Source organism: Sparus aurata, chromosome 5, assembly GCF_900880675.1.
Source record: "Sparus aurata chromosome 5, fSpaAur1.1, whole genome shotgun sequence".
NCBI lineage: Eukaryota > Metazoa > Chordata > Actinopteri > Spariformes > Sparidae > Sparus > Sparus aurata.
The window spans coordinates 2,694,548-2,721,880 of NC_044191.1; the positions used below are offsets into that span (position 1 = coordinate 2,694,548).

Genomic DNA, 27,333 nt, shown 5'->3' on the forward strand with positions numbered 1-27,333 from the left:
TAGAAACTATGCAAGTCTAAAGAGTGCTTTCTGTGCGTCTAATAGTGTTGGGGCTCGTTACTCCAAAAAGTAATATATTACACATTACACATTACTTTCAAAAATAGTAATGCCTTACATTACATGATTACTCCCTGAAGAAAGTAATTAGTTACATTACTCGTTACATCCATGTTGCTTCCTTAGCAACAAGCTTTGTGTGTGCGTGCTGTCTCTGTAGTGGCTTCCGGGTGCTTTGTTAAGTTTGAGTTAGTGTTAGTAGCAGTGGAGAGAAGTTTCCAACACGGACAAAGTGTGCACCTTACAGTCAAGTTATTTTCCTTACGTTCAACAAATTCAAAGTAATGTTTGTATCTCCAACCGTCAAAAGTGGCTTTACACAGCGGGGGGACTTCAGGCAAGTCGCATGCAGCAGCATGTTCTGCTCGTGTTGTTGACTCTGCCATTGTTATCCCATCTCCCCTTGCGGGTGGCAACGAGCCAATCGTGATGGTGAAAGATACCTCGTGCCAAAGCCCAACCAATCACTGTTCCATTATCGAGTTCTAGATTTCATTTTTCCCCTATGCTCAATTGCAATTACTTTTTACAAATGCTTTCAGTTTGAGCATTTACACTTCAGCTTTTGAATTTACAAGGAACTCTAAATTTGGCAGTCTGTTGAATTCAGTGCTGGATTTCCTGCTTTTAAGCAACACCACTGTTCACTCTCTTAATTCCATTGCTGCTCTGTCTCTCTCTGTCTACCTTGCTGAGGTGTGGAGTTGGTGGCAACTTCTAGTAGTGTTTTAATATAAAGTCCTGCATAGTAGGCCTCTAAATTAAGGTTTAATTATGCTAAAAGCACTGTATTCCATCCTCTTCTCATTTCTTCTAAACAACAACTTGGTCACTCTTCACTCTTCGACATGAAGAGTGTGTGGGGAGGGGAGGGCATCAACACGGAAACCTATGTGCATTTACTAACAGTTGAGCGTCCAAAACCCAGAAGAAACCAAATGCCCCCCAGTGATGTAAAAAAACGTTTGCAAGGATCATTTTTGAAAGTCCAATGGCCAATGAGTAAACACCACTGGACTGCCCTGACTTACCAACCATCCACACACACACCAGGGCTGGCCAACCTGTTGCGCTCCAGCCAAAAATGGTAGTAAGGTTACACAGAAAATAATTAGGGATGTCCCGATCAGGTTTCTCACCCCGATACCGATCCGAGTCCTTTAATATTTAGTAAATACTGATACCGAGCCCCGATCCGATACTTAGTCTTAACAAATATTTTCCTGGATAATACAGCTGCATTAAGAAAAAAAAGTAATGCAAGCTGTTCCTTAATACGTTTTTTTATTTTGTTGAAACAAAGTATAGACTTTCATATGGCTCTTTTTTATTCTGCACATGCTATTACAACATTGGCCTCCACCTTCCTTGTGTTAGCAGGTGAGTCTGTGACGCTGCACTGTGACAGCAGACCCTCGTGAACAGCCAGCTGAAGTGTGTGAGACGCAGCCCACGCTTGGTACCTCTATACCATCCATTGCTTTTTTCATATTCCTTACGTTGTCATGTAAAATGACGTGGACGTGTTACATGTTGTAACTCGAAAGTGGAGTCAATGTAATGTAATGCCGAGATGGTAGGGCATACCAGGGATTCAAAAACTCCAGATTATATGTTGCTGTTGGATGGCTTTTGCTTTCCAATTTCTAAAGTTATTTCCACACTGCAGACATTTTATCCACAGGTTTGCAAGAGTAACATTACATGTGCGTCTGAGTTCTGCTACAAATTGTGCTCTGACAAAAAAAAAAAATCGGACTTGGGTCCACGTTCAAAACTGCCAATCCCTGATCAGTGGAAAAATGCCTGTATCAGTCCCGATCTCGATTCTGCAGATCAGATTGGGACATCCCTAAGAATAAGTAATAAATACTAAGTGCAGACCAGGAGGAGCATACAGGTTAACAGAATCAGCAGACTGTATCTGATGTATCATGTACCCAATGAGTATTCAAATCCAGTAATATATATATTATTCCATTATTACTTTTTCATACTTTTCAGTGGATGTAATATTACATTCAGTGGTTCTATTTAATGGGAAGATATTTTACACTGTGTCAACTTGAGCCTGTTCTTGATAGTCATTATTTCAATTTCCGTGAGTTCTTTGGCACTCTTCAACATGCTCCAAGCTACATAAAGCACTCAATGATCAACATGTTAAGCTCTTTTAGGTTTTCTTGTGTTCATCTTTTTATACCTCTTGCACTGTAAAATGTTAAGCTTTTCTCAACAAAATTCAACCATAGAGAATGAATGGGAGGCACATGATCACAAGGTTGATGGTTTGAATCTCACCTCTAACTACTACTACTACTACCACCAACACTACTCCTACTACAGCCTTTATACTAGTACTTCTTTACCACTCAGACTGCTACTGCTACTGCTACTACTACTGTATAACTGCTAAGTTACTGCTACAAGTGCTGCTTTATAGCAGAGTGGGTAAAGCACATGGCTCACAATCCCATATTCAGGCTGTCAATTGCTCATCTTCTCACTTGAAGAACATTTCCAGCGTATTTACATCTATGTATACAATCATACAGTATGACTGATTTATTCAACTTTTATGCACACATACTGACATACACATACACATAGCTGTCCAGCTCAGTTGCCAAGAGGTTAGAACATAGAGCCGATGTCCATACACTGGACAGTAACATCACTGGGTTGAATTGGCAGTGTGAGGCAGTTTTCTGCATTTCCAACAACTGGCATCTAGTTGCTATTAATTTTCGTCAGTTATCTTCTTTTTCTATTATTTCTCTCACTTCTTCTTTAAACAGAATGGAGCTAGCTGAAGTAACTCCGCCTACCTTTGTGAAGACTGAAATCTGCTAACTGCTGCTTTCAGCTTAAATTTGGGTGCAAAAGGGCTTGACCTTCATAGATTGCAACGTTCAGCTATGTTTTAAAATTATAAAAGTGCCACTGTGTGACAGAATGCCGACTGAAAAATAACAATACAATAGTGAAATTGGCAAAAAGATTTGATATTGTGAATATACCTGAGGCCAGAACCGCTTCCAGTCATACTGTCCATTTGGACCATTATAAAGTCATATTCAAATGGGTTCTTTGTTATTTAGAGTGCATTAACAATTGTGAGTTTGTTATTCTGGACCTGCTTCTGTTCAACAGGTAGATAATGACGGGGCTTTTTGACATGTTAAAAATCAGACATATGTGTGAGTGCAAGTGCCCCAGCAATTGGTTCAGTTCCATCTATGTCCATCTATGTATGTCTTATGCCCAGGAACCATCAGGCAGATAAAGCAGCTGCTTGTTTGTCACAGTAGGCGCCCACAAGGTGAACCCTGGTGCACTGGCTGTGTGATGCCATCACACAAGCTTTCAATGCAGAGGGAGTGGAGCCTCCACAGTGTGTCGGCACACACTCTGCGAGAGCCTCACCTTCTTCTACAGCCCTCCTGGGAGGGATGACAGTGGCAGACATCTTTGGATTCTCCAAGCTCTTTCATCATCTTGATGTGTCTGAGTACCTTGAATCATTCAGTTTTAACATGCTAGATGGCAGATGCTGCAGCTAGCATGTATTATTTCTAATTAGATAGTACAGCTGGAGACATGACAGAAAATGGGGAGAGAGAGGGAATGACACACGGTTCAGAAATGACCCCGGGTTGCTGCAAACGACTTTTGTACATGGGGCGCACGCTCTCCCAGGTGACCGGGGCACCACGCATCTGGTGCTTTTACGCACATGCCAAACTGTCATCTCTAATCCCATCATTATGGATTAGTGAGCTGCCTGGGGGACCATTAGAGTTCGTAATTACTGTCCCACCCTTCGGCAGTGCCTGTGCTGTGTGGAGGGAGTGTAATTTCAGTTGGCCACTTTTTTCAACATGATGCCTTGTCCAACCTGGGTACTGACTATATCAGCTTCGCCCTTAACCCATGCGACAGTTCTAGATGGTGAATCTGGATCTCCATCTCATTACACCAGATTCTATGAGTGTAGATATAGCCCTCTAAGACCCAGGCCCAAAGCTCCACTGGCCTTAGCTGAAGAAAATGCTGAATTTTAAGAGCAGAGCTCAGGTGACATAGTTATTTTATACTGGAGGAGCAGATCTGAGGGGGGCTGTTGCAGGGGCACAAGGGCAAGAAAGAAAATCTTCATGACTGCACATGCACGCAGGGATAAACCCCATAGTGACAGCTCTTAGAGGGCTACACCTCTTCTCAAAGAGCCTGAAGTTAGAACACCTTACTGATGTTGTGAGATTGAACCCTGTTAAGGACAGCACTGAGTAGAGTTGAAGGTCAAAGTGAAACAGACACACACAAATGCTCCAAATCTCCTGGCTGAGGCTGCAAAACACAGTCCTTCTGATAAAACCCCTCTTTACTTCTCTGGTTTAACTGTTAGACACCTCAAGGCTTTGGGGTTCATTCGCAATTAAAAACTGCATGTATATCACAAACACAAATAAGCAGTCATACAAAAACAGCAACTCAGAGAGTATGAGTCACCCACCTGAGGATACAAAGGTCCTGGATTCACACAATATTGGTTTAAAGTAGGGCTGGGCAATAAATCGCGTTCATTTTCACGATAACATTTTCCACAATAACGATGATACATTTATGACATTTACTTTCAATAAAAAAAAATTTTTTGAGTCCGTTTAAAAACAAGCGCAATTACTCACTGTACCACTTAAGATATGATGCCTATAAGTTTAAAAAAGTTTAAAAACCGGGCTTCAAGAAGCTAATGATGGTCACAGATGCTAAGTGCACTCTGCCCAACATCAGTCTCTCAGCTGTACACAGAGTGGAGAGTCAGGGTGGAGCAGCAACTCAGAGATTTTTAAATGAATGTTCAGTTCAGTATATTACCTCTAAAATGTTTGAGAATTGTTTGAAACAAGAAATGTGTTCAACATATCTATGGTTTTATCTATTCAATGTTTAACATAAAGCCATTTGGTTGGTTGGTTCTGTTGAATGTTTGTCATCTAGTATCTGACAATAAATAATTGTATATTATAAACCATAATAAACATTCAGGTTTGTTTTGGGTTCTGTCCTAAGGAGAAAACTGTAAATTCAACATTATTATTGTTAAATATATATTGTGATAATTATCGACATCGATCAATATAAAAAAACATATCGTGATAACACTTTAGCCATATCGCCCAGCCCATACACATCCGAATTAACTTGATGCCTCTAAACCTGATGCAGTGCCAACTGGGGCTCGAAATGTTGCACTCTTGCTAAATGAATTACGGAAAAACTAAACTGAAAAGGAGCATTCTATAGTATTAAAGTTTTTGTTCACAGGTGAATTATGCCCCAACATATCAGGTGCTGAAGGAAGCAAATGATGGCCTATCTCTCTCTGCTAATACTACTCAGTTTCTACTGAAAAGCCATTACAATTTTTTCTGAAACCTTCAAACCCCTCAGTTAAGCACCTGACATGCTTGGAATACTAATTTCTTGCCATCAGGTGCACTTTGCGGCTCTGCAGCACTTAGCATGTATAATATATGCTAATTTATACAACAGCCACTGCTGTGATATGTGGTGATGTAATCAGGAACTGCTACGACCAGAAGCCTGTAGCCAACAAGCTGCTTATCAAGACTGACAAACCAACCTAGAAACGGCCTTGGCATACATTCATTTCTCATTTGGCTTCAATTTCAAAAATAAGAGAAGTGTTACCAAATCAACAGTGTAGTGTACAAGTCATTTGGCTTTCACATAGCATGTACATATGCACATTTACATAAAGGGAGCTTAGTTTTATACTGTACACTTAGTCCAGCTATCAAAATATGTTGCATGATAACAGGTTTGAAATAAGTTGATTATGGAAAAAGCATTATTGTTAGCCAGGGTCTCACTTTGTTTCCCAAAAGAAGGCTATTCTAAGTTGTTCCAATTGTCATCAGGATACACTGCACTTTCTATATGTCTGGCAAAGCTAAAGGAACATTTTACAGTGGCTTGTTTTCTACTGAAGAGCATGTTCAATCTAGGGCCACATAAATATCCCACTAACCCTTCTGACTGACTGTCATCGGTCCTAAATATAGCACAGATTGAGAATATGACAATGTTGAATGTATGTATTTATGTAATAATCACTCACAGCTTTAGGCCACATATGGAGAGAGTGCATCCCACTTTGCTAATTTGCTCTTTGACTGCCAATTCTTCCAAACAATTTCAAGCATCTGACCTATGTGCTTCAGCATGCAGGACGTTACATAAGACTGTCTGAGTGATGAAGGGTGCGGGTGGAGTGAGGACAAACAAAAGCACGGATGCCCATCACCAGCTTTGCTCCTCAGTGCCAACTCCAGCTGGATGAGCAATGCACTCAAGTTGCTGCAGCTAACAAATGTTATAAATCTATCAATATTTTTTTTTCAATTATTAAATCAGTCAGTGCTTTGACAGATGTCAAACTATTAACAGTGAGATCTTTACAGTGCTTACTTTGTCTGAGCAACACAACATTCAGTTGTTTTATCGATTCTTTTAACTGACAGCCAATTCATTATTTTTCAAGCAAGGATAGCAAGGTCAATGATAGATTGTGTGAGCTCGAGTAGTTATTCTTGCACACTGGCACTGAATAGATCCCTTCTTTTCACAGTTTTACAGTGGAAATGACTGGGTAAAATCCATGTTGTGCGTTTCAGGTGAGAGAGCATTCAGAAGTTAAGCTGAAGCTACGACGAGGCTTTGGCTGTCTGAGTGAGAACAATCAAGTGATTATCTTCCAAAGTTGCTCTGTTAAAGCAATGTCCTTTATGTGTTAACCTGAATAATGCTTTCTTGGTAAGCGACAGTGGTGACAGGGCAGTTTGGTACTTTTGGAAAATATGCAGGTAATTTGTGCAAGTCAGTCTACTGAAGCCTCATACAAGCCATACTTATAACTCTTTAAATGTGGGCCACATGGAGGCAGTGAGTATTATTATTAGACACCTTTTTAAAGGATGTAAAGCTATCATTTAATTGTGAGGTTTTGCAATTGCTGCTTGTCTTGTATGCCCCTCAGATCAGTCTTTGGATTTTGAGGACGTCAGCTTATGAATTTGTGATGGACATATTCTCTGATTTCTGAGACGTCAGTGACATAATGCATGCCAAATTAAACTGTCAAAATATCGACCACGAACCCCAAATCAAAGCCCGTGATACATGACGAGGCGTGCGCTGTTATTTGAGTAGTTTAGAAACCATCTAACTGCTTTAGAAAACAGGGGACTGAAAACAGCCTTACCTTCGATGTCATAAATGTTGTGGAGGATGTCGTCAGTGTCCAAGCGACCCCCCTGAGAAAAAGCATATGTTTTAATGTTAAAGTCAGCCATCAGATGATAGACTCCCTCCAGAGTGAAGTAACAGTTCCGCTCCTCCTTGTCGTCTTCGTAGACCAGCAGTGCGCTCTTCCAGGTGAAGTGCTCAAACATCGCGGTGAAGGTCTCTGCCATTTTCACGTAGGACGGAGCGATGCGGGTCAGGTGGGAGTACTCGGTGTTCTTGTTGCTGAAGCCGGCGGCCAGGGCACCTGCTGAGATCACCGGGATGTTCCAGTGGGATGCCAGCCTTACCACCGCCGCCGCCTCGTACTCGCACACCGGACCGAGAATCAGATCTGGCTTATCATGAGCGCACGACCTGTCCACTAATAGAAACAGAGCATCATTAGCACAGTCGGAGTTTTCAAACTGGATGTTGAAGTGGAAGCCGGAGTACTGTCCTCCGTCTGTCTTCAGCCTCTGTTGCGCGTAACGGATCGCTGGTGCGACTCTTGTATATGAAAAAAGGTAAGAGTTATTTTGTGGCACAAATACCAAAACGTCTATCTCCTCGGTGATGGTGTTTGTCATGACTGAGTTCAGGACCATCAAAAAGTACACACACAGTGTGCTGAAATATGGCATGCTGCGACTTTCCAAACCCCACTTCAGATAAATAAGTGTTGGAGAGATGTTCTTCAAATGTTTCTTTCCCCAAGTTGGCTCCACTTGGTAGTGCACATACAGCTGCAAGCAGAAAGCCCTCCGCTGTAGTTAAATGGCTTAATGGTAAATAATTGTTTTTATCTTTTAAAGAAGCGAATCTGCCAAAAGGTGTGTGTTTTATTCTGCATTGAGAGTTCTTTCGAAGACTCCTAAACCTGCTCAAAATATTCTCTCAACAGTTGATCCTGCCAAGCTCGACGATTCCTCCAGCTCAGCCAGCAGCCACCACACACGCTGGCTCCGGCCTGGAGTTTTGAAGCATCTTTTCAGGATTATTCCTGCGTCATCGGAGCGGTGCCCACCTCCTTCTTAAAGCTACACTGCTGATGGTTTCACAATGAGCCACTTCAACACAGCACGAGTTTATGCAGTTAGCGGGAATTATGGTTCTGTGCGCATGAAACAACCACCAAAATACACACCCACCCTGTGTGGGTTTCAAAGAATCATTTACTCAAGATGCACATCTGCCAGAGCCACAGACACTATGAAAACTACTGTGACAGAGCCAAGCAGATGCACATTATTGACACTAAATGGCTAATGCACAAAAATAGATAAGGTATATAAAACAATAGTTTGAATTAATGAAATGATTATGATTATGCTTGTTTTTATTTATTTTTATATTTATATTGTGTTTACTGTGAGAGTAGCTGATTTGTCCCTATCAATTTATAAAAGCACATTTGTCTCACACAGTCCCCTATTACATCGCCTTAAATCAGGTATGCTGGAGGATGTTAAAAGTGACGCCCTTCAATATAAACTAATATTTTCTATACTGTCAACACTTGAACAGGGACAGTGTAACAGTTAGCCTCATTGGCAGAAGGTACTAAGGTATTACAAGGTATTAAATATGCACTGAAGAATTTTGTCTCCACACAGGAACTATAGGGGTGATGGTGTCTACATACATTCTAATCCAGTTTCTGCAACTAAAATTACATCCATAAAAAGTTCTCAGTCAACACTTGCGTAGACAATGATATACACATCTTCACCTGTAAGAAGCGTGGCTAATGTTATAAAAAGACAACAATTCAGAGCTGATGGAGTGCATATTTTTAAATTCAAAAGCAGATGTGGGACTCACATCTGTTTGTTTGTTTTGTACTGTTTGTTCCTGCAACCAAGCAAAGGTGACTCATCACATACATTCCAAAATATTAATATGATTGAAGATGTAAAACTCCTGTATTGTCTCTTTCAATGGAAGAGCAGATATTCAGATTCTATACTTGCCTCTCAAAGTAGCAATATTACAATGTGCACTTTATTTAAAGCAGCACAACCTAATCATATTGTGTCAACAATCCATCAAATGATGCTTGTTGTGTCCAAAATCACCCACTCATTGACTTATTCCTACTCACCACCTAGGGAGTTCTAAATAGCTGACTATACAGTGAGCTCATTGGTCAAATTAATAAACACTTCTGGGCACCACTCAGGTCATTTATTTTCCCCCTCCAGTGCAATGTATGATGGTATATAATGCTTGGTTAGTGACCATCAATTGTATACTACCATTTATGATGCATTGTGGGATACTTTGAGTCAACTGTAAAGGGTATAAATATGCCATTATACCACCATATATACATTTGGATGGCACTACAACATGGTGATCTGAAAGTGTGGTCCACTATATAGTGGGTAGTTAGTGATTTTAGACACAGTCTGTGTGTAATGTGAAAGGGGTCTAGTGACCAATCTACAGAAAATTTATTAGCAGCACGCAGTTCTCCTTATGTCTGCCAACCAACCTCTATCCAGCAGCAGCAGCAGCAGCAGCAGCAGCAGCAGGCAGTTGAATTCAGTAGAAAGAAAGCTCTGATAAACTCACTGCGCACTGCCTACTCAGAACAAACCAGCAGGTAGACACAGTTATAAACTATCTGGTGAACATATAGAAGCTGAAGAGATATTTCCTCAGGACTTGGTGGACATCAAACCAGAGCTAAAAGGACAGTGAGTATTAGACTTAGAGCCATAAACATGACTCCAAGTGAATGATTTTGTTGTTCTCCGACTGCTGGCTGTTCACCTTGACAACAACTTGTCCTGCTGCCCCCAAGTGGCCAAAGAAATCAATCAAAGCAAAGCTGTTAAAAAAAGAGCAAAAGTATAAAGAAGTATGAAATGATTAAATGAAAATATGACAGAACTGAACTCTACCACTGGTCTTGTACTGGCAGTATCCATTCTAACTTTTTTGTGGAATAATGTTGAGTGTAGAGGAGTTTTGTGGAGAACACAACACGAGAACAATGTTTCTACACACAGAGGTTCTGTCTTACAGAGAGTCAGGCTTCTGTGCAGGTCCAAAATAAAAATATAACATAAACCTCAGCTCACATCCTGTACTCTAAAAGTAGCCCTGCACTTATCATGTCTCATTAACATGTGTCACTAATGACTCACCTACCAAGTCTCTCAGAAGACACATTTTGTTTGCTGGCAAGTGGTGTGGAATTTGCTGACGTGTATACCAATGTTTCCACAGCTCTCATTACACTTATAATCATTAAACCATTGCATGAAAAGGTAAAGTGTTACACGAATGTGAAGCACAATTCTGCCCTTATCTGAACTGTACAAATTACCCCAATGAGCACAACTTGGAGATATTCGGCAATTATGGTCATTAAGCTAAACTCCACACCTTGTTGTGTAATGACATCTTTTAGCTGTGGATTTAGTTAAGTCTGGCTGCTCAGACTGATCAGTGCTTGAGTATTTTCCTGGACACAAGACAACATCCTGCTGCATAATCTGTAGACTATGTTTGCTTCATTTTCTTTTTTAGCAGACTGTACTAAATATTAAAACCATTTTAACAGTTGGTGCAATCAGCATTACTGTACAGACTAATAAGATCAAGATTTTTTCCAGTTTGGTTTTGAATAACTTGACTGGCCCTGCCCTCAAACCCATCCACCACCTTTGGGCTGAGATAGAACACTGACTGTGATCCAGACCTTATCCCCCAACATCACCTCACTAATGCTCAGGTGTCTAAATTGGAGCACATTCCTGAAGCCGGGTCCCAAACTGTGCAGGAACCTCTGACACCAGAAGAGTGGAGGCTGTGATAAACAGTAGATAAATAATCACATATCATAGCTCAACTATCACAAACTGTATGGCTGCAATGTCTGCATACTGTTAAACAATGTAGTATAACTGAGCTCATCCTTTGCTTTGTTTAGTGCTTTAAAAATCTAATATGAATTTGAGTTGTCAGTTAATTCATTAACAAATAACTACACTTATTTTGAAAACCCTCACTTGTGGCATGAATCTACACAGTGTCCTTTTATAAAGAAACATTGAAAAATGGGGCAACATATATAAATATTTTTTTTACTTAATTTTCCTCATTTCTTTTTAAACCATATATACGTATGAGATTGTCCTTAGTTCAAAAAGGACAATGTCAGTTATTGGAGAGGTGCTTATTGTTAAAGTTGGGTTAAGCAATTCTGGAAAAAAATAGTTTCCTATACTACATCCTCCATATTTGCTGAATTGTATGCTACTAAGGCTACTTCAGTCCTGTTTGCCCTCCACTCAGCCTTTTCCCACTTCTACAGGTCGACGGATTTCTTAGGAACTCTCCATCTCACCTGTTCCTCATTCAGTTTCAGCCTCTAGCATAGGTCATCTTTAGCCACACATGGCTAGATCTCTCTATAAAATGAATTTCACTTCAGGTCAGCATGATCACTTACCCAGAACATGAAATAACATGCATTAATGCATGGAATGGAGTAAGTGTATATGCTGATCAGTCAAGGGTTGTACCATTAATAGTCATATGTTGCATGCATGCATCAAATTCATCAACCCGCTGTCAGCAGAATCCTGTTTCATGGACACTTCTCATTGATAACTCTCCGCTCGATCAATAACCGTGAAACTGGTCAGTATGGATCTTTAACAGTTACTTTTACTGTCTGTGTCATCAGTGTATATCAGGAGTCAACAGCTACCTCTTAAACTTAATAACAATGCACAAATCAATTTTATGGAAAGACCTGCAAGAACACTGCTGCATCAGTAACATACTGACTACATTCACAAGTTTGAGTCCTCAACTGCTCGTGTGCATTTACTGACATCTGGTGTACATTTCCAACACAGTATTTATTCTTATGATATATCTTTAGGCTAGGGGAAAAATAAGAGTGCAAATCACTGCCGGTTCCATGTGTGCCTATGAGAGAAAGGATAGTGTTGACCCTGTGCAAGACAAATTATCTTATGAAAAGCCTCAATTTCAGTGACCTGGTGTACCGAGTGGGTAAAATTAGAAATAGATCTTTTTGTTTTTTAACTATCACAGTTATCTCACAGCAGTCTGGGAAGGTTAATAAGGAGTTTGGAGTAACATTGACAAAACTAGGGGTATCTCAGGGTATTACATACCACTGTTGTATCTACTGACAAGACGCTGGTGAACTGGACAGACCTGCTTGACCTTGGATTCTATTGGTGATATTTAAAATATATACTTTGAATCAAACATAGTAGAAATTATGTTCACAACACAAATGTATTTAATAAGGTGGACAACCATCTTCAATTATTTTAGTGAACAGTAATGTAAATATAATTGAACATTACTGGCTTTTATTGTGGTGCAATGAAGGTATCAGGCCTGAAAAACAAGGAAACCTCAATTCTATCTAAAAGAGGAGACATATGTTTAAACTGAAAGTTACCTATGGAAACATGCAGTCTGACTGAAGACAATCATCAGAGTCAAACACAAATGCAAGTAGAATGGCACTCAGTAGAGTGCATCATTTTGCCAAGACCCACTGCCCTCCTTAATTTAAGAAAGCCTAATCTAATATCTTGTAAAACATATTTTTAGACAATCTGCTAGATCAAGATTTTTATTTGGATCCTCATCAAATTGTAATCCATTTTCTTATTAAGATGCATTATTCCCTGAGAAATCTGTAATGTGTAAAATACTGCCCTACTTAAAAAGCCTCAGGCACTACTTGGTGTGGGATTGTCCTGAATGGAGAGAGGCTTCACCTGCCCATTCATTGCATATCTTCTTCCTTCCAAAGACTTTTTTGTTTCCATCCCAATAACAGTTATTGTTACAATAAATACTTCAAATCAATATACAGTGAAGGCCCGTATGTAATAAGGATGTGTACTACGTATGTATGTTTGTATGTCCGTATGTATACAGGTTCACATATTGCGATCATGAGTAAGAGACATTTTCATGGGAAAACAAAGTGAAGAAAATAAAAAAATGAAAACTGGACCATCTTTGGCTTAGCTGAACTACTCATTCAAGAGCCATTTTAATTTAGACCATTGTATTATTTTGTTATTACAATTATCCCATTTTTTACACCAGTTTGCTGGGCAATTCATGCAATTGCTGCAAATATTTCCACTCAAAATAACCCTCCAGTAGTGTATCATTGCATTTTGTAGAACAGATACTGAACTCATGTAAAGAAAATATATAAAACAAAAATGAGTACAAATGTAAAATGTGAAGAACACAGAACATCTTAAATGAAATGCTCATGTCAAAAATACAAATCTCAAAAGAAAAGAACAGATCTTTGTGAGAAAAATATAAATTAAGACTTATGTCATTTTTAAAGTTTTGTTGCAGTAAAGACCAAACTTTCACTCTGAGTTACTTGATTTATACCAGCCCTGATCCAAAATGTGTTTTACAAAGCTGAGAGAGACAGCTCAGATCTTTTTAAGTATTAGAGATATTATCACACAGACTACAGACCCATGGCAGACTGTATCTGGGCCTTGCATCAGTAATGGCAACTTTGCAGAGCAAATTCGAGTTTTAATGTAAAATTCAATTAACACTGAATTAGTGCAGCGATGAATTAGAAAAACCTAAAATTCCAAAATCGCCATATGTTCTAACACTAATGTAGGCAAAGATAGAGTAAAAGTTTTGAAACGCTGGTGAGGACTGAATTCTCTGCAGGACAGTTCAATTACCAGAGCTTACCGTGAACAGACTGAATTTTCTTCAGTTACTTGTTTTCCCATTTGTTGTCATTATGAGTTGTTGTCTCAGAAATAGGATGAAAGGTATAATTACAATCAGCCATATATTCTTTTACATAATAACTTTATTTTTAAAAAAGCTGACAACCACATTGTTTTGTTAAGTGTTTAGTGTTATTTCAAAATAAATCTACTGTAAACAAACCTGAATCAAATGTCATCATTGTAATCCGTGGTAAGTGGTCCATCCAGTTTGACCAGTTATAAATACAAACACATTTACAAGGCAAAACTCAAAATCATAAAAGAAGTCCATCAGATAATTGTGTTGGAAAATTCTTGTCTTCTTTTTTACTGCTTCTCCATACCCTGTATTGGGTGGGGGGGCTGTTTAACACTAGCCCCTCTCAGGGAGTTTCTGTCTTTGTTCATTAGAGTCAGGTAAGGGCTTGCGGATTAGGAGGTGGTTGGGCCCATTGTTGGTGGATCTGATGATTTTGCAGGCATCATGGTGCATGAGGCCCTCCAGAGAGCATCCGTTGATAGACATGACCTCATCTCCAACTTCAATAAGTCCAGACATTTCGGCAGCACCTCCTGTTGTAGAGGAATACAACAATTCAGCCTTATTCAAAGACATATTCTCTGATTCACAAAATTCCTTTTCAGCTTGCCATTGGTATTTTGGGAGTGGTTGCCCCAACCACGCAGACAAACAAGCAGCACTGCAGAGCAAGTGGAGCAATATAGCAAAGTCAGTTCAGCCTGTCGTATGCACAGTTACCATGAAGAAGATGTTGGCAAAATAATTCTTGGCCTAGGTTTACAGTTCTATACAGAGCATTGAAACATTTTAGGAAGGTTAATTTGTGTTTGGTTTACTTGAACACTCAGTTTAAACTGTATTTTATCATGTAAATATATTCAAGATGTGTGAAGGTTGTGAGTTTGCGATGTAGTGTGCAGTGAAGTGGTGGACAGAGGGCAAGAAGATTTTGATTCTGGTCATTCTCCCTGATATTGTGATATACAGACAATATAATGCTAAGGCTATAGCTGTTTTGTATACAAACCTTGATAATTTGCAGGAAAGCCAGAGGACAGACATACATTATACAGTTTCCCTAACCAACCTTATACCACAGTAAGCGATACTGCTCCCATAAAAACAATGACTGTATTTGTTTTCAACCCTTAAGAAGTAAGGAATCCTGAGGGAGGTAGAGTGCATGCTCACAATTTGTCAGGTTTAAGTGGCTGAGAGAGACAAACCTGGGGGTTAACATAGCAAAATATGAGTTTGTTAAGGAGGATGTATTGTACTTGGGCCATAAGGTGGGCTATGGGGCTGTGCTTCCAGGAGTCCATTAAATAAGTATTCAACTAATAAGAAAGAGACTTAACCCTCTAAGACCCACTGTTGTAATATTACAACGTTACCTTTAGCCACCCTAAAAAACAATCTGTTATATTTTATCTTGTTTTTTTACCACATTTACATAGTCATTGGGTCCTATTGTTCAGTCTCACGATGCTATTGGATAGTACATTTGTTTATAAGTCCCGCCTCATGGCCATGAACTCACACAACCTCTCATGGTTTCCTTCGGACAACATTGCTTTGTTTCATTGGACTAAATTCATCAGATTCAAGTAAGTAAAATGTCTTTTATATTTTTTTTTGTTGTTATTACAATGTCTAGAACATGTACATATGTAGTTTTTGTAGAACAGATTCATCAAATTTCATTTAGAGCTTGTTTTATAATTGTTGTAATATTACAACGTTGGGTGAGTGTGGTAGTCAAAATAGCAGGCCTGTTGCAGTGGGAACAAACAGGTTGTATTCCCTCCACTACACCACTGCCTGAAACAGAGTGTTTTTTAATACATGGACAGTATACATACTACCCTTGTGTTGTGTTCTGATCAGATTTGACTGATTTAAAAGTTTTATCTCTAAAAAAATGTAGGTAATTTGATCAAGCTGACCTAAAATTCCACAACTTTGTCCACAAAGAGGATATCAACAGACAATTCAGTTCTAAGAAAGGTGAACATTTTCCTGAATGTGGATGTGTGGATGTAAGTGGGGGTATGCATGTTTTCCTTTTAGTATGATAATTAGAGGGTATTACAAGCAGTATTGTCATGTCAAGGCAGTATTGTGTGACTTAATGGCTGGTGATTGGGATGCACATTTCTTTTAGCATGATAAGTAGAGAGCATAGGCTAAGCCATTTACATTTACATTTAGGGCATTTAGCAGATGCTTTTGTCCAAAGTGACTTACAATAAGTAGACAGTATTGTCTGCCTGGAAAACATTGGGGAATTCACTATGTGGGAACAGCCAGGCAGGTGCGCCTGCCCAACTGTGACCTTGAAGACGAGAAGAGCTTGAAGAAAAAGGGGAGATGAAGCGATGATGTCAGAGTGGAGGGGAATCACAACATCTGTGCTGTGAAAAATGGTCTGACAACAGGGCCATCACACTTGTGTTATCCTTTGCTGGACCTGAACCTGTGTAGAAGATTCAACGCTGGGACTAAGCCAGCAGAAGCTACACTGAACTTGAGAGGCCTTACATTGTTGGTGTCAACAACAAGTACAAGGGAGTTGTGGATTTGTTGGACTCATTTACAGCCAAATAGAGGTCCCCCATCAAATCCCGTCGCTGGTACATGTACATCTTCTGGCACACCATCATCCTCTATCTAGATGTCTAGCAAAGAGACAATGAACAGGAGACAGTTTCAGGCACAGCCAGCATCCTCTCTCATCCTGGTGAACATGGTGCTCAAACTCCAAAGAGAGGATGACCATCTTCAGGCCAATGGAACCCAGTAACAGTGACATCAGGAAGCTCTCTGACTCCTCAGAAGAGACCATCCAAGAGAAGTGCACACCTCCCATTGCAAGGACCTAGTTGCGAATTTCCCAGTGAAGACAGGGAGAGGAAGCTGCAGACACTGCACGAAAGGATACACTAACGTGCAATGCAGCAAGTGTGATGTTCACCTTCGCTTTTCAGAGGACAACAACTGTTTTTGGGACTTTCACTATGAATGAAAGTCAGCCATGAAAAGAAAAAAAGGAATGAAGAAGTCACTAGAAAAAGCTATTTAATAAAAAAATAATAATGATTCTTCATAAAAATATGAATGTGTGATTATTATTAATGTTATATACCTTTATGGGGCTAAGTAAGCAATCAACTCTGCAAATGAACCCTTAGTTGTTCGGAATTGTTGTTCAGAGAACATGAGTACACATACAGAAATTCTGCTCCCACCTAAGCCCAACGTTGCAATATTACAACATTTCTCTAAAAACGTACATAAACATTTTTTTTAAAAAAACTCTTTCATTTCTGCATCAGAGGCCTCCTACAACAACATCTGAAGGGTCAAAAATTTTTTTTTTTAGGTTTTTCTATATTTGGGTCTTACAGGGTTAAGCCTTGGTGTTTTGGTGGGCAATTTTGAGCTTTATGGTGACACTGGTGACAGGATAAATTAAGTGTATTTAGACTGAAATGCATTAGATTTTCTAGAATGACATTGCTTTATTGTTCAGATGGAGCTTGGTGTAAGAGCTGTAAAACATTCAGGTTTAGCAAATTTCATGCAAGACCTGTGTGTTAGTCTGAACTAAAACCGACTCTGAGCTCAGTGAATAGGTCTTAGCACAAGAAGAGGACTGGAGGGGACCTGACAGGACAGGCCTTAACTACACAGCTGAATAAGCAGTACTATGGAGATTGATTGAACCAGTGGAGGAAAGTAAGTAGAGTTAACTGCAGTTCAGTTCAAGGCCTGCACAAGCATCAATTTTATGTTGCAGCCTGTTGGTAGTTTTTACAGTCAGTTTACATAGACAAACCTGACATTTTAAATCATAAGAGGACCACAGGTACACCGCAGTCCACTTTGATTAAGACTGCCAGGACACACATCGCCTTATCAGGTTCTAAAGTAACACTAAACTTAAACATGTACATTCTGAGAGACAAAAAGGGTCACCTTTAAAGATATGTTTGACAATGAGAGGCCTGTCTCCATGGCTTGAGGACTTTCCCCCCTCCAGACTGAAGCCCAGGCCAGCAGAGGATTTTTGAAGTTCCACTGTAAAAGCCCCGTCTGGAGCCACATCCACTCCTGAGAAACATCCAGAAATACAGAAGTGAAATATTATTTATAGTTTTCATGAGAAGTTGCCACTGCTATGGGCTGGAGCCAGATTAGCTTGCTGCCAGTGGATGACAGCTAACATTGTAACAGGAAAGATGGCTGGTAATGGCTCTCTGTGTAATGCTTGTAAAAGTGAAATTATCTACAGGAGATGGACTGATGGACTAACAGGGTAAGTGGATTTAATTCATTTTTTGAAATTAGTTTAATTTGTGAGAGGTATAAAAGGGGATTTACTAAACAGTTTAATGTTAACAAATGTTAATGAGGTTTAAACATGGAAACGTGTGTGGAAGCTCTGTCTGTACTGTCATAGATGTAAGCCTAGGCCTTACCTGCCATGGAAGGTGTCTTCCTGACGGAAAACACCCCCTTTGGCTGAGTAGCTGAGTCCTGTTTGCCAGAGACGCTTAGTTCACTGTCCTTGTCTCTCCAAATGACAACTAAGGCTTGACTGGACAGCCTAGCTTGATGGAGGCAAGACACAGCCTCTCCATGGGTTTTACCCTCCAGATTTGTGCCATTTATGGATATAATTCTGTCACCTTTCTGGATTGTGCCTTCAAGGCTAGCTGCACCTTTGGTAAAGACTCGATGAACCTGGAAACAAAGGTACAAGTTACACCATTAACCCACTACCCAGAGATATTGGCACAAACTATTAGAAAATGGTCAGCGACCACAGCAGCAAAAGAGAGAGAGGTACACATTTACAGACATTACTGCAAAAATTGTAATATCTCAATAATTTTCTCTCATGCTCAAAATTAGGTTAATAAACTAGCAAACACTGTGAAAAAGTTAAGTTTAGACTGTTGATGACGTTCTTATATCAGAGCAGTCTATAAAAAATGTCCCCCTTGCGATGCTACCTGCACAGAGGATGTTTAATGAACTGATACAAAAATGGATGAGCGGACTCACTGTGAGTAGAGGGGATGAACATTCCTCCCCCTCATGAAGGTCAAGATTCAACAGCAAATTAAACAGACAGTAGTCTTTTTCCTTGCTGCCTTGCTGTCTTAACATTTTAACCAAACAACTCTCTCTTTCTTCTTCTTCTTGCACACCAGGTGCCTAAATTCTCTTTCCGTAAATGTCCTTCTGGGGCCTAATGAAGCTGTTGGGATGTCAATGTAAAAGGCGATTTACTTCTGGTGAGGTGTCAGTACTCATACTGTACGCTCTAACCCTGCATACTGTTCAATGGTCACTAGAGGATGATGAGGGTTTTTTAACAGTAAATTACATACAGTTACAAAGTTTGTCAGAGAAACTTATATGATTGCATCTATCTGCTGCTATTTCATAATCACAACCCCACTGTTGTAAATGGTTATATAAAATAAGTAAGATTGACTTGAGCTGCAGAATTAATTTGGAATAACAAGTTAAACCATCCCAGTATGATGTGTATAAAGGTGTGTGTGGTTATTCTGTAGCAGTTTAGTGTCACTCGCATTATATTCAATCAAGGCAAACACAGTAGATAGCCGTGCATAGAGTCACTACACGTGGCACTTTGGTGAACATACGTCTCCTGCTGCCTTCAGATGGCTGCTGGGATCTAATGAATGGATGCAGTCTGCTTTACAGAGGTTCCTTCTTTCACCAGATCAAGTCAGAGGAAATAACAGATATCAGTTTAAATGATAAAATCAGGCAGTGACATGATCTTCTGTAATTAATTGCATTGAAAGAAGGTGCAAGGAAGTGGAAGGCAGTCCGAACAGTTTCTGCTACATTCAAATAATCCTAAGATCTTGTCTTGTGAGCGTTTGTTTTCAATTCGAGAAGTGATATACTAAGGCAGCTTTATGTAGGAGACCTTTATAAATAACAACGAAAAATTGTAGGTCTGTTCTTTTTGCTAGTGAGGCATGGGATTCCCGCATCTTCTACAGTCAATTGCAGTGAGTGATTTATAAAATGATCCATGTCCAGTAAAGCTTTGCTACCAAATCCAGTTAAATTTGACTTGACTCTAATGCCACCTAAGGGTAAAAGACATCACATTTGACAACAGTTTTGGTGATTGGTCACTGATGGTACAACCCAAAATGTGTATGAATTGAATAACGCATTCAAGAGATACCTTGGCATTTTATCAATGGCCACAAGGCGGCACCATTGGCATCAACTTAAGTATGTTGCACACATGAAAATGTGCCAAGTTTTCACTTTTCAAAGGCTACAGAATTGAAGGAATGTCATGTTATACTGTTAATGTAGCGGCCGCTGTGAGTTGAAGTGTAATTGAGTGGTGCGGTATGGGTTTACGTACAATATTTCAAGGATTTGTTCCTAGTCAGATAAAGCATTTAGGGGTTACTGTCATGTTCAACAGGCCATGCACCCAAACATTTGATATCCCATTATGGTTAAACAGTCAGTGATATCAAAAAACCAGGATTGGAATACATTTGTGCCAATATAGGTAAAAAAAAAGCCAAAAAAGAATTAAAAATTGCCCAAAAATTTCCCCAGGTCCAAATGGGTGTGGCCTTTATCAAGTGACTCAGCTTCATCCAGGGAACCTACTGTACAATAATGTTTAACTTACTCCAAAAAGTTAATGCGTCATTAGCCAAAACGGAAGAAGCTTAAAAATTGACCGCCTGGTGGCACTATCGAGGACACCCTTTAATATGTTGAGCAAAGCAACAATCCCACAATTTCTAGGTTTACACTAGATTTACAAACGGTCACAATCCCACAGCAAAGAAGTGATTACTGCAGCTGTCCGAGATCCCAGAAACTAGAAACAAAAACAAGTTTTTCTTATCTGCAGTCGCAGTGTGATTTCTTTCCTTTTCTGTATACACTGCTCTGTATTTTCCACTGACTGAAACAGGTCAAATGTTCCTTAGAGGTCCAATATTTATTAGCTACCTTATTAGCATCAATTTGTAGTTTACGTTCAGTACATGTCTATGATTACAGTAAATAAATGAGTGTTTATCGGGGTATTGGGGATCTCACTTAGATCATAAGTTAAATCATAAGATTGGTTTTGTAATTTAACTATTATGTACTGACACTATGGATCTTGGAATTAACATATTTAGTGGGTAAGGCCTGCTTTAGCTCAAAATACTGTCTTTGATTTAAGCGCTCCAAAAAAAACTTGCAGGAGTCATCAGGCATAAGAGGAATTGTTCACAAAAAAAAGGTATTTAAGGCCAAATGGCACTGACATTTAATAAATGTTACCAGATACTGCTTTAAAGACAGTGACAGCAACCAGTAGAAACAGCAGAAATTAACATGCCAAAATAGCATTTTCTCTAAGGCTTTCATACAGTAGATTAAAAGTTATAGCTGCTAGCATATGACTGTATCAAAAAAATATAATGCACATCATTATTCAGCTCTGAAAGATGCCCAGTACTGCATTTGAACTGTCTCTATATACTGTACTTACAGTTATTGACTTTTTCTCAAGGTCAACTCCACCAGCTATACTGAAACCAAGTCCTGAACCTTCATCTTTACTCAGGACAACAAGATGAGTATTACCGTCAACCTGCGGACAATCAATGAAAAATTCATACAGAAAGTAGGATTGAAACAATTAAGTCTACAGGATGTGTTATATATTAAATTACATGTGAAATACGTTTTGCTAATGAAGTGAATAACATTAATTATCTTATAATTATTATAATGCAATGTTCCTCTGGGAAACCTTGGGTCCTAGCATTCATGTATGTGGATGGCACTTGACATGCACCTCTCATCCAAACACCACTGCAGACAGTACACCTCCTCATGCAACAACACTTCCTGATGCCAGTAGTTGCCCCCAGCAGGCTATTGGGGTGACAATTCATCCTACAACACTTGCAGGACCTCAAGGTGTCACCCTGGCCTTCAAATTCCCCTGATCACCATCAGAACTATCATCTGTGGGATGTCTGATCCATGAAGGCCCTGCCATGTATCAGTCTGCACTCTGACCTGTTGAGCTATGGACAGAGGGGATGTCCTGTGGTGTCTGTTACTAGGGCGGGAGATTTTGGAAGTCCTGTAACTTACAAGGTGGGCACTTGGAGCTCTTTGTCACGTTCCTTGGGTCATTCCACAGCAGCTGTAACAGTTCCAGCTGGGTTAGGATGGTTGGTACATGTCAAGTCAGATCCAGATGAATGCCAGGACCCAAGGTTTCCCAGAGGAGCATTGTATTGTAACAAGAGATCAATGTTATTCTGTCCACATGTGGCTGGTTGATATTCATGTCAGCAGTATAGCATTACCTCTGAGAGAGCTTTGGCCTCCTGAAGCAGGGCCAACGTATATGATTTACAGGTCACGGAGGACAGCAGTGTTTGCAATTTACACTGACTCACAGGAGAAGAAGTCAGCTCGTTTAAACTGCAGACAAAAAAAAGCCACATTACAGACATTTCTTGCTAGTTTTTTCCTGTGATGACCATGATGACCATTTCAAACAAGACTTAATTTTGAATAAAACAGGACTGTAAAAAAAAAAAGGAAACACAATACAATTGCAAACATGTGTTGTCATGCCCAATTTACACATGAAAATATACTATCAGTGCTGATTGTTATCACACAAGGACTGGCAATTTGTCTTTGACATGGCTCACTTAGTTGTTAATTTGATTACTGTAACCATTCCGCAACAACTATTGCAATGAACACCAGTTCACAGTTTTGAACACCACAAGATTATACATATATTATGAATTCATTGTCACATTTTCTGTCACCCAAGAGTACCAGAATTTACCTACTGCAACTTCATTGCAGGCTGCCACAGTGCCATGATATGACCACTGGGGGTGTTGAGATTGGATACATTCAATTTCTACACATAGTGGCTTCAATGTGCTGCAAATATAAATAATTAAAAATTAGCAGGTTTTGAATTGAACTACCCACCTGATAGACCAGCCAGGCTGTTGTCGGTGGGTCTCTGGGGTACCTTGAGTGGTCTCTTCAGTGGATCCATGATCGCCTTTGCTCACTCTGTTCACATCCACTTTTGTCAGTGTTGCAGAAGGTGGAACAGTCTCCATGACTGAAGCCTTTTGAAGTCTATTGGGATGGATGTCAGGCTCAGTTTTGTCTGCAGCTGCACCATGTCCTCTGGTTAAGTCCTCTCTGTATAGTTTTTCCAACTCAGGCATACTTATAGCCCTGAGATTCCGCAACTTGTTGCAGGAAAGTTTGCTGTGTTTCCTCCACAATACCTGTGAGGTCTCTTGTGTAATCCCATCAGTTTTAGCCCCACAATTGTCTTCAGTCAGGGGAGTTGTGTTACAGCTTGAATGTGGATGCTCAAGGTTTATCAGTGCAATGCTTGATGTAGATTTACCAAGAGGAGATGGGCAAGGTGTGGTAGGGATTAGAGTCTCTGTGAAGGAACTGAAATTATTTTGCTGTGCCTGGCAGTCAATAGTATTAACCAAGCTCATATAACCAGCAATCCTTTGGTTAAGTGAGGCTCTGTATGCCAGAGCATAGGACTGGATGTCACTGTTTTTAGTCACAGGCTTATCAAAGTTAGCCAAGTTTTCAAATGACTTTATTTTATGCTGGACGGAGAAGGGGTAGTAGTTTGCAGACAAGGCGTTATCTGTGGAGAAGCTTCGCCTTTCCATTGTCTTTATGTACACTCTGGATGTGCTGGACTGTAGTGCTTCCACAGTAGTACAAGGTTTCGAGCCATAACTTGTGGTTGAATGAGTTGCTTGAGTCGAACAAAGTGAACTACCTACTGTGTTACTTGACATGCCGTTTGTTCTTTCTACTGTGGAACTGGCAGGAGAAAGCATTGGTGCTAATCTTAAATCTGTGCCTCCTTGGGTGGGTTTAGAGGCTTTTGAATGAACTGTTTTATTACGTGCTAAAACTGGTGCCGATGACGCAGATAAGCAAGATAGTCGAACTTCTATAAAAGTTCTCTCAGTGGCAAGTGGGTGTGATTGGCCCTGTGACTTTGCTATTGCTTTGGAGCCAAAAGTGATGTCCTTCTCTGTGGACAGTTGAGCAGTTTTTAATGTGCCACCTGAAGGTCCAGGCTCAGATGTGACTTGATTTCTGTCACTTACTTTGGGCAAAGCAAGACAGCTGTTCACACTAGGCTGGTTCTCTGAAAAGTGTGATATGCTTGTCATTGATGGTAATTTAGTTGACTGGCTCAAGGAAGCATTGATATTTGTAGGAACGGTACTCCCATTCTCAGTAGGTGTTTGAAGAGGATCCTCCTGTGGTTTGTTCTTGCTCTTAATACTAAGGCCTTTCAGTTTGGGAGCACTAATGTTTGGTCTGTTTTGAGTTGCAAGCTGAAGTTTAAAATTATTGCATGGCACACTGTCTGAATCATCAAGAAGTTTAAGGCCAGGGGTCTTCTTTAACAAGGGGGTAGCATGGGAACTTAAATGATTACTGCACTCCAAGACTTTTTCTTTGAGAGATGCTGACTCTCTTCTATCTGATCTGCCAAAACTCAAACCTGAATTATTTGATTCAACTGATGATGAATTGGGTGTTTGTGTATTCAAATGCTTCAATAAATTAAGGGTCAGTGAGGCATCTGCATTCAAATTTGCAATAAAACCCTGAGTGACAGTGTTGGTACCTGGTGGGGAAGGGCTCCTGTAAATGCTTAGACTTTTAGGACTGGATGCCATACATTCTTTAACTTTGTCACATGATGGAATGACACTATCAATTTGACTCTCTACAGGGGAGACAGGTATTTTACAGTTGGAAAACGGGCACAGTTGCTCTGCAGAGAAGTCCCCTAATGAGTGAGAAAGTCCTGAGCATTGGGTAGTTGTAACAGAGTTTGCTATGTGTGTCAGTGAAACATCAGAGGAGACCTGCAACATATCAAAAGTCTGATCCAGGTTTGTATTTTGACTGCAGGCGTGCTGAACATGTGAAGACCCATTTGTTGATTGGCCTAAATGAGAGTGTCTGCCAGCATCAGGTTGCTGAGCATCACAGTAACAGAACTCCAGCTCCTCATCATCTGAGGATGGCTCAGGAAGGCTACCACCACCAGCCATCTTACTGACCATTACACTGCTGTCGGTGATGGAGTCACTGTTTGAATCACTTTCATCTCCTAAGGGGTACATACATTTAGAACCAACATTAGGGCTTTCCTGACTTGATCCATTGACAAAAGCAGTGCTGTTTTCCTTTAGATAGTTTATATGGGTTGTTTCCACAGGGAGGATGGAATCTCTTTCATTTCCTGCATCCAAGATGGAACAGTCAAGGGGACTTGACTGTGTTACGACCGGAATGCTTGCCTTCTCAGACACGGTTACAGTGTTTTGGTTTGAACAGTAGGGAATGGGTTCATTACAGGAGGTTTTATAGGCGGACCTAGTGTGAGTATTTTCATCATCATGGAAGTTTCCTTCTGATAAGATGTCATCTATATTGGTGATAGGTATTTGAAAGTCCTGGTCTGTTTGGGTTGTGTGTGTGGAAACTGCAGATTTTGCATTTAGTACTTGTCCTTCCACAGACGTTGCCTGAGCAGATCTGGCTGGGTTCAGTCGGGTGGAAACTGTCAAACTGGAGAGTCGATCTACAGCTGGGACCAGAAACGAAAAATGAACAGTTTAGTCAGAACTGATTAAGAGAAACACACAAAGGCTGGGTTAATATTTTGACATGAAACTAAAAATGCTATACAGTGTGATCTTGCAGAACAGTAAGGTTATATATAGTACATATCATGCCATAGATCAGAATAATACAGGAAGAATGTCCAGGGTGGTGCTTATTACTTATTACTGTATGCTGATGCTGTGCTAAGGTCTGTAAAGCTACTTTCAGAAACTTCTGGCTTATAAACCTTCAGTGAAGACATGCTTCACATAACTACATTTGTTGCTGTTTTATATGCAATTGATTGGCTTGTATAACTGAACTGACATTTTCATAAATTTGGGGATTATGACCTAGGGGTTTGTATTGATATATTAAAAAAAGGAAAAAAGCGACACCTTGAGAGCAGAAGACCAGGACCCTCATTTATAAAACAGAATTTGAACCAAGTTTTTATACAGATGCTACATTACAAGGCTTGACAATAGACATTGCCATGGTTGTTCCAAGATGCCAATGGAGTAGATCTTTTTTTGCCGTCTCTTGTATTATAGTTTTAGGTGGGGAGACATAAAAATAAAATCAAAAATAGATATTCACAGGAGTCTTCAATGTGTAAAAGTCAAAGAAGTAATGCATTATTAGTTTATATTTTACCATATCTATTTGGAATTGGATTCCAGTTAAATCAAATGCAACGCTCTGCTAACAATCTCAAATTTTGTAATTGATAAGAAGATGTTGAAATTCAGGAGAAACCCCATTAGAAGAGCCCAAAACAATGACATGGGAATTCTTCTCTTTTGGTAACCAAGAAACAGTGATCCATAGGCATGTCTATGTCTACGTCTACTACTGTAGTATATAATTATCAGTTATTAAATTGAGACAAACGAAGCATGCAGGGAGTTAAGCTACAAGGTATATCTAGTATTGGTTAACTAAAGGTAAAATAAACTGCGAGATAGTCACCATGGATAGGAAGCCGGATGCTTGCAAGTTGCTTTGGGGAGAGTGAGGAAGGGTGGACCCTACATCTTAGGTCAACGTAAAAGGGAAAGACATGGTGGTCTATTTAAAGGGTTACTGAGTAGTATTCTGCAACTACTGGCTGATAAACAAAACTTAAAAGAAGCATAATGATATACAGCCACATTAAATGTACAGCCCCAATTCCTAAAAAGTTGGTGCTGGTTTAAAACTTAAATAAATAATTGATCGTCCTTTCTGACATACTGAATATATAGTTGAACAGTACAATAACTAGAATGGCTAGTTGGTAGTTGCATACCTCCACCCAGGCAAAACAGTCCCCTTCTGTACTCACTCATCAATACCAGCTACGCAGACACGATCCATGTTTAACTCCACGAAAAATTAACGCAAATGTAAAAAAACAAAACAAAAAGAAAACAGCTTTTCTTG

General features: G+C 39.8%; 2 protein-coding genes across 4 annotated transcripts in view; both read right to left on the reverse strand.

The window, feature by feature from the left end:
- The window catches only part of npr3 (natriuretic peptide receptor 3), a 36,405-nt gene extending 28,083 nt beyond the window's left edge, over positions 1-8,322 (reverse strand). Inside the window, exon 1 of the mRNA XM_030418348.1 lies at positions 7,352-8,322. Within this exon, the coding sequence (XP_030274208.1) occupies positions 7,352-8,015 (664 nt within the window). The 5' untranslated portion in view covers positions 8,016-8,322. The remainder of the gene's footprint in view (positions 1-7,351) is intronic.
- A 5,084-nt stretch (positions 8,323-13,406) lies between these two features.
- The window catches only part of pdzd2 (PDZ domain containing 2), a 92,653-nt gene continuing 78,726 nt past the window's right edge, over positions 13,407-27,333 (reverse strand). For all 3 annotated transcript variants that reach the window (XM_030417809.1, XM_030417810.1, XM_030417808.1), the window contains exons 21-26: positions 23,218-25,891; positions 22,569-22,686; positions 21,737-21,838; positions 18,648-18,912; positions 18,145-18,279; positions 13,407-14,717 (exon numbers count right to left, since the gene is read on the reverse strand). In XM_030417809.1, the coding sequence (XP_030273669.1) occupies positions 14,518-14,717; positions 18,145-18,279; positions 18,648-18,912; positions 21,737-21,838; positions 22,569-22,686; positions 23,218-25,891 (3,494 nt within the window). In that variant the 3' untranslated portion in view covers positions 13,407-14,517. The remainder of the gene's footprint in view (positions 14,718-18,144; positions 18,280-18,647; positions 18,913-21,736; positions 21,839-22,568; positions 22,687-23,217; positions 25,892-27,333) is intronic.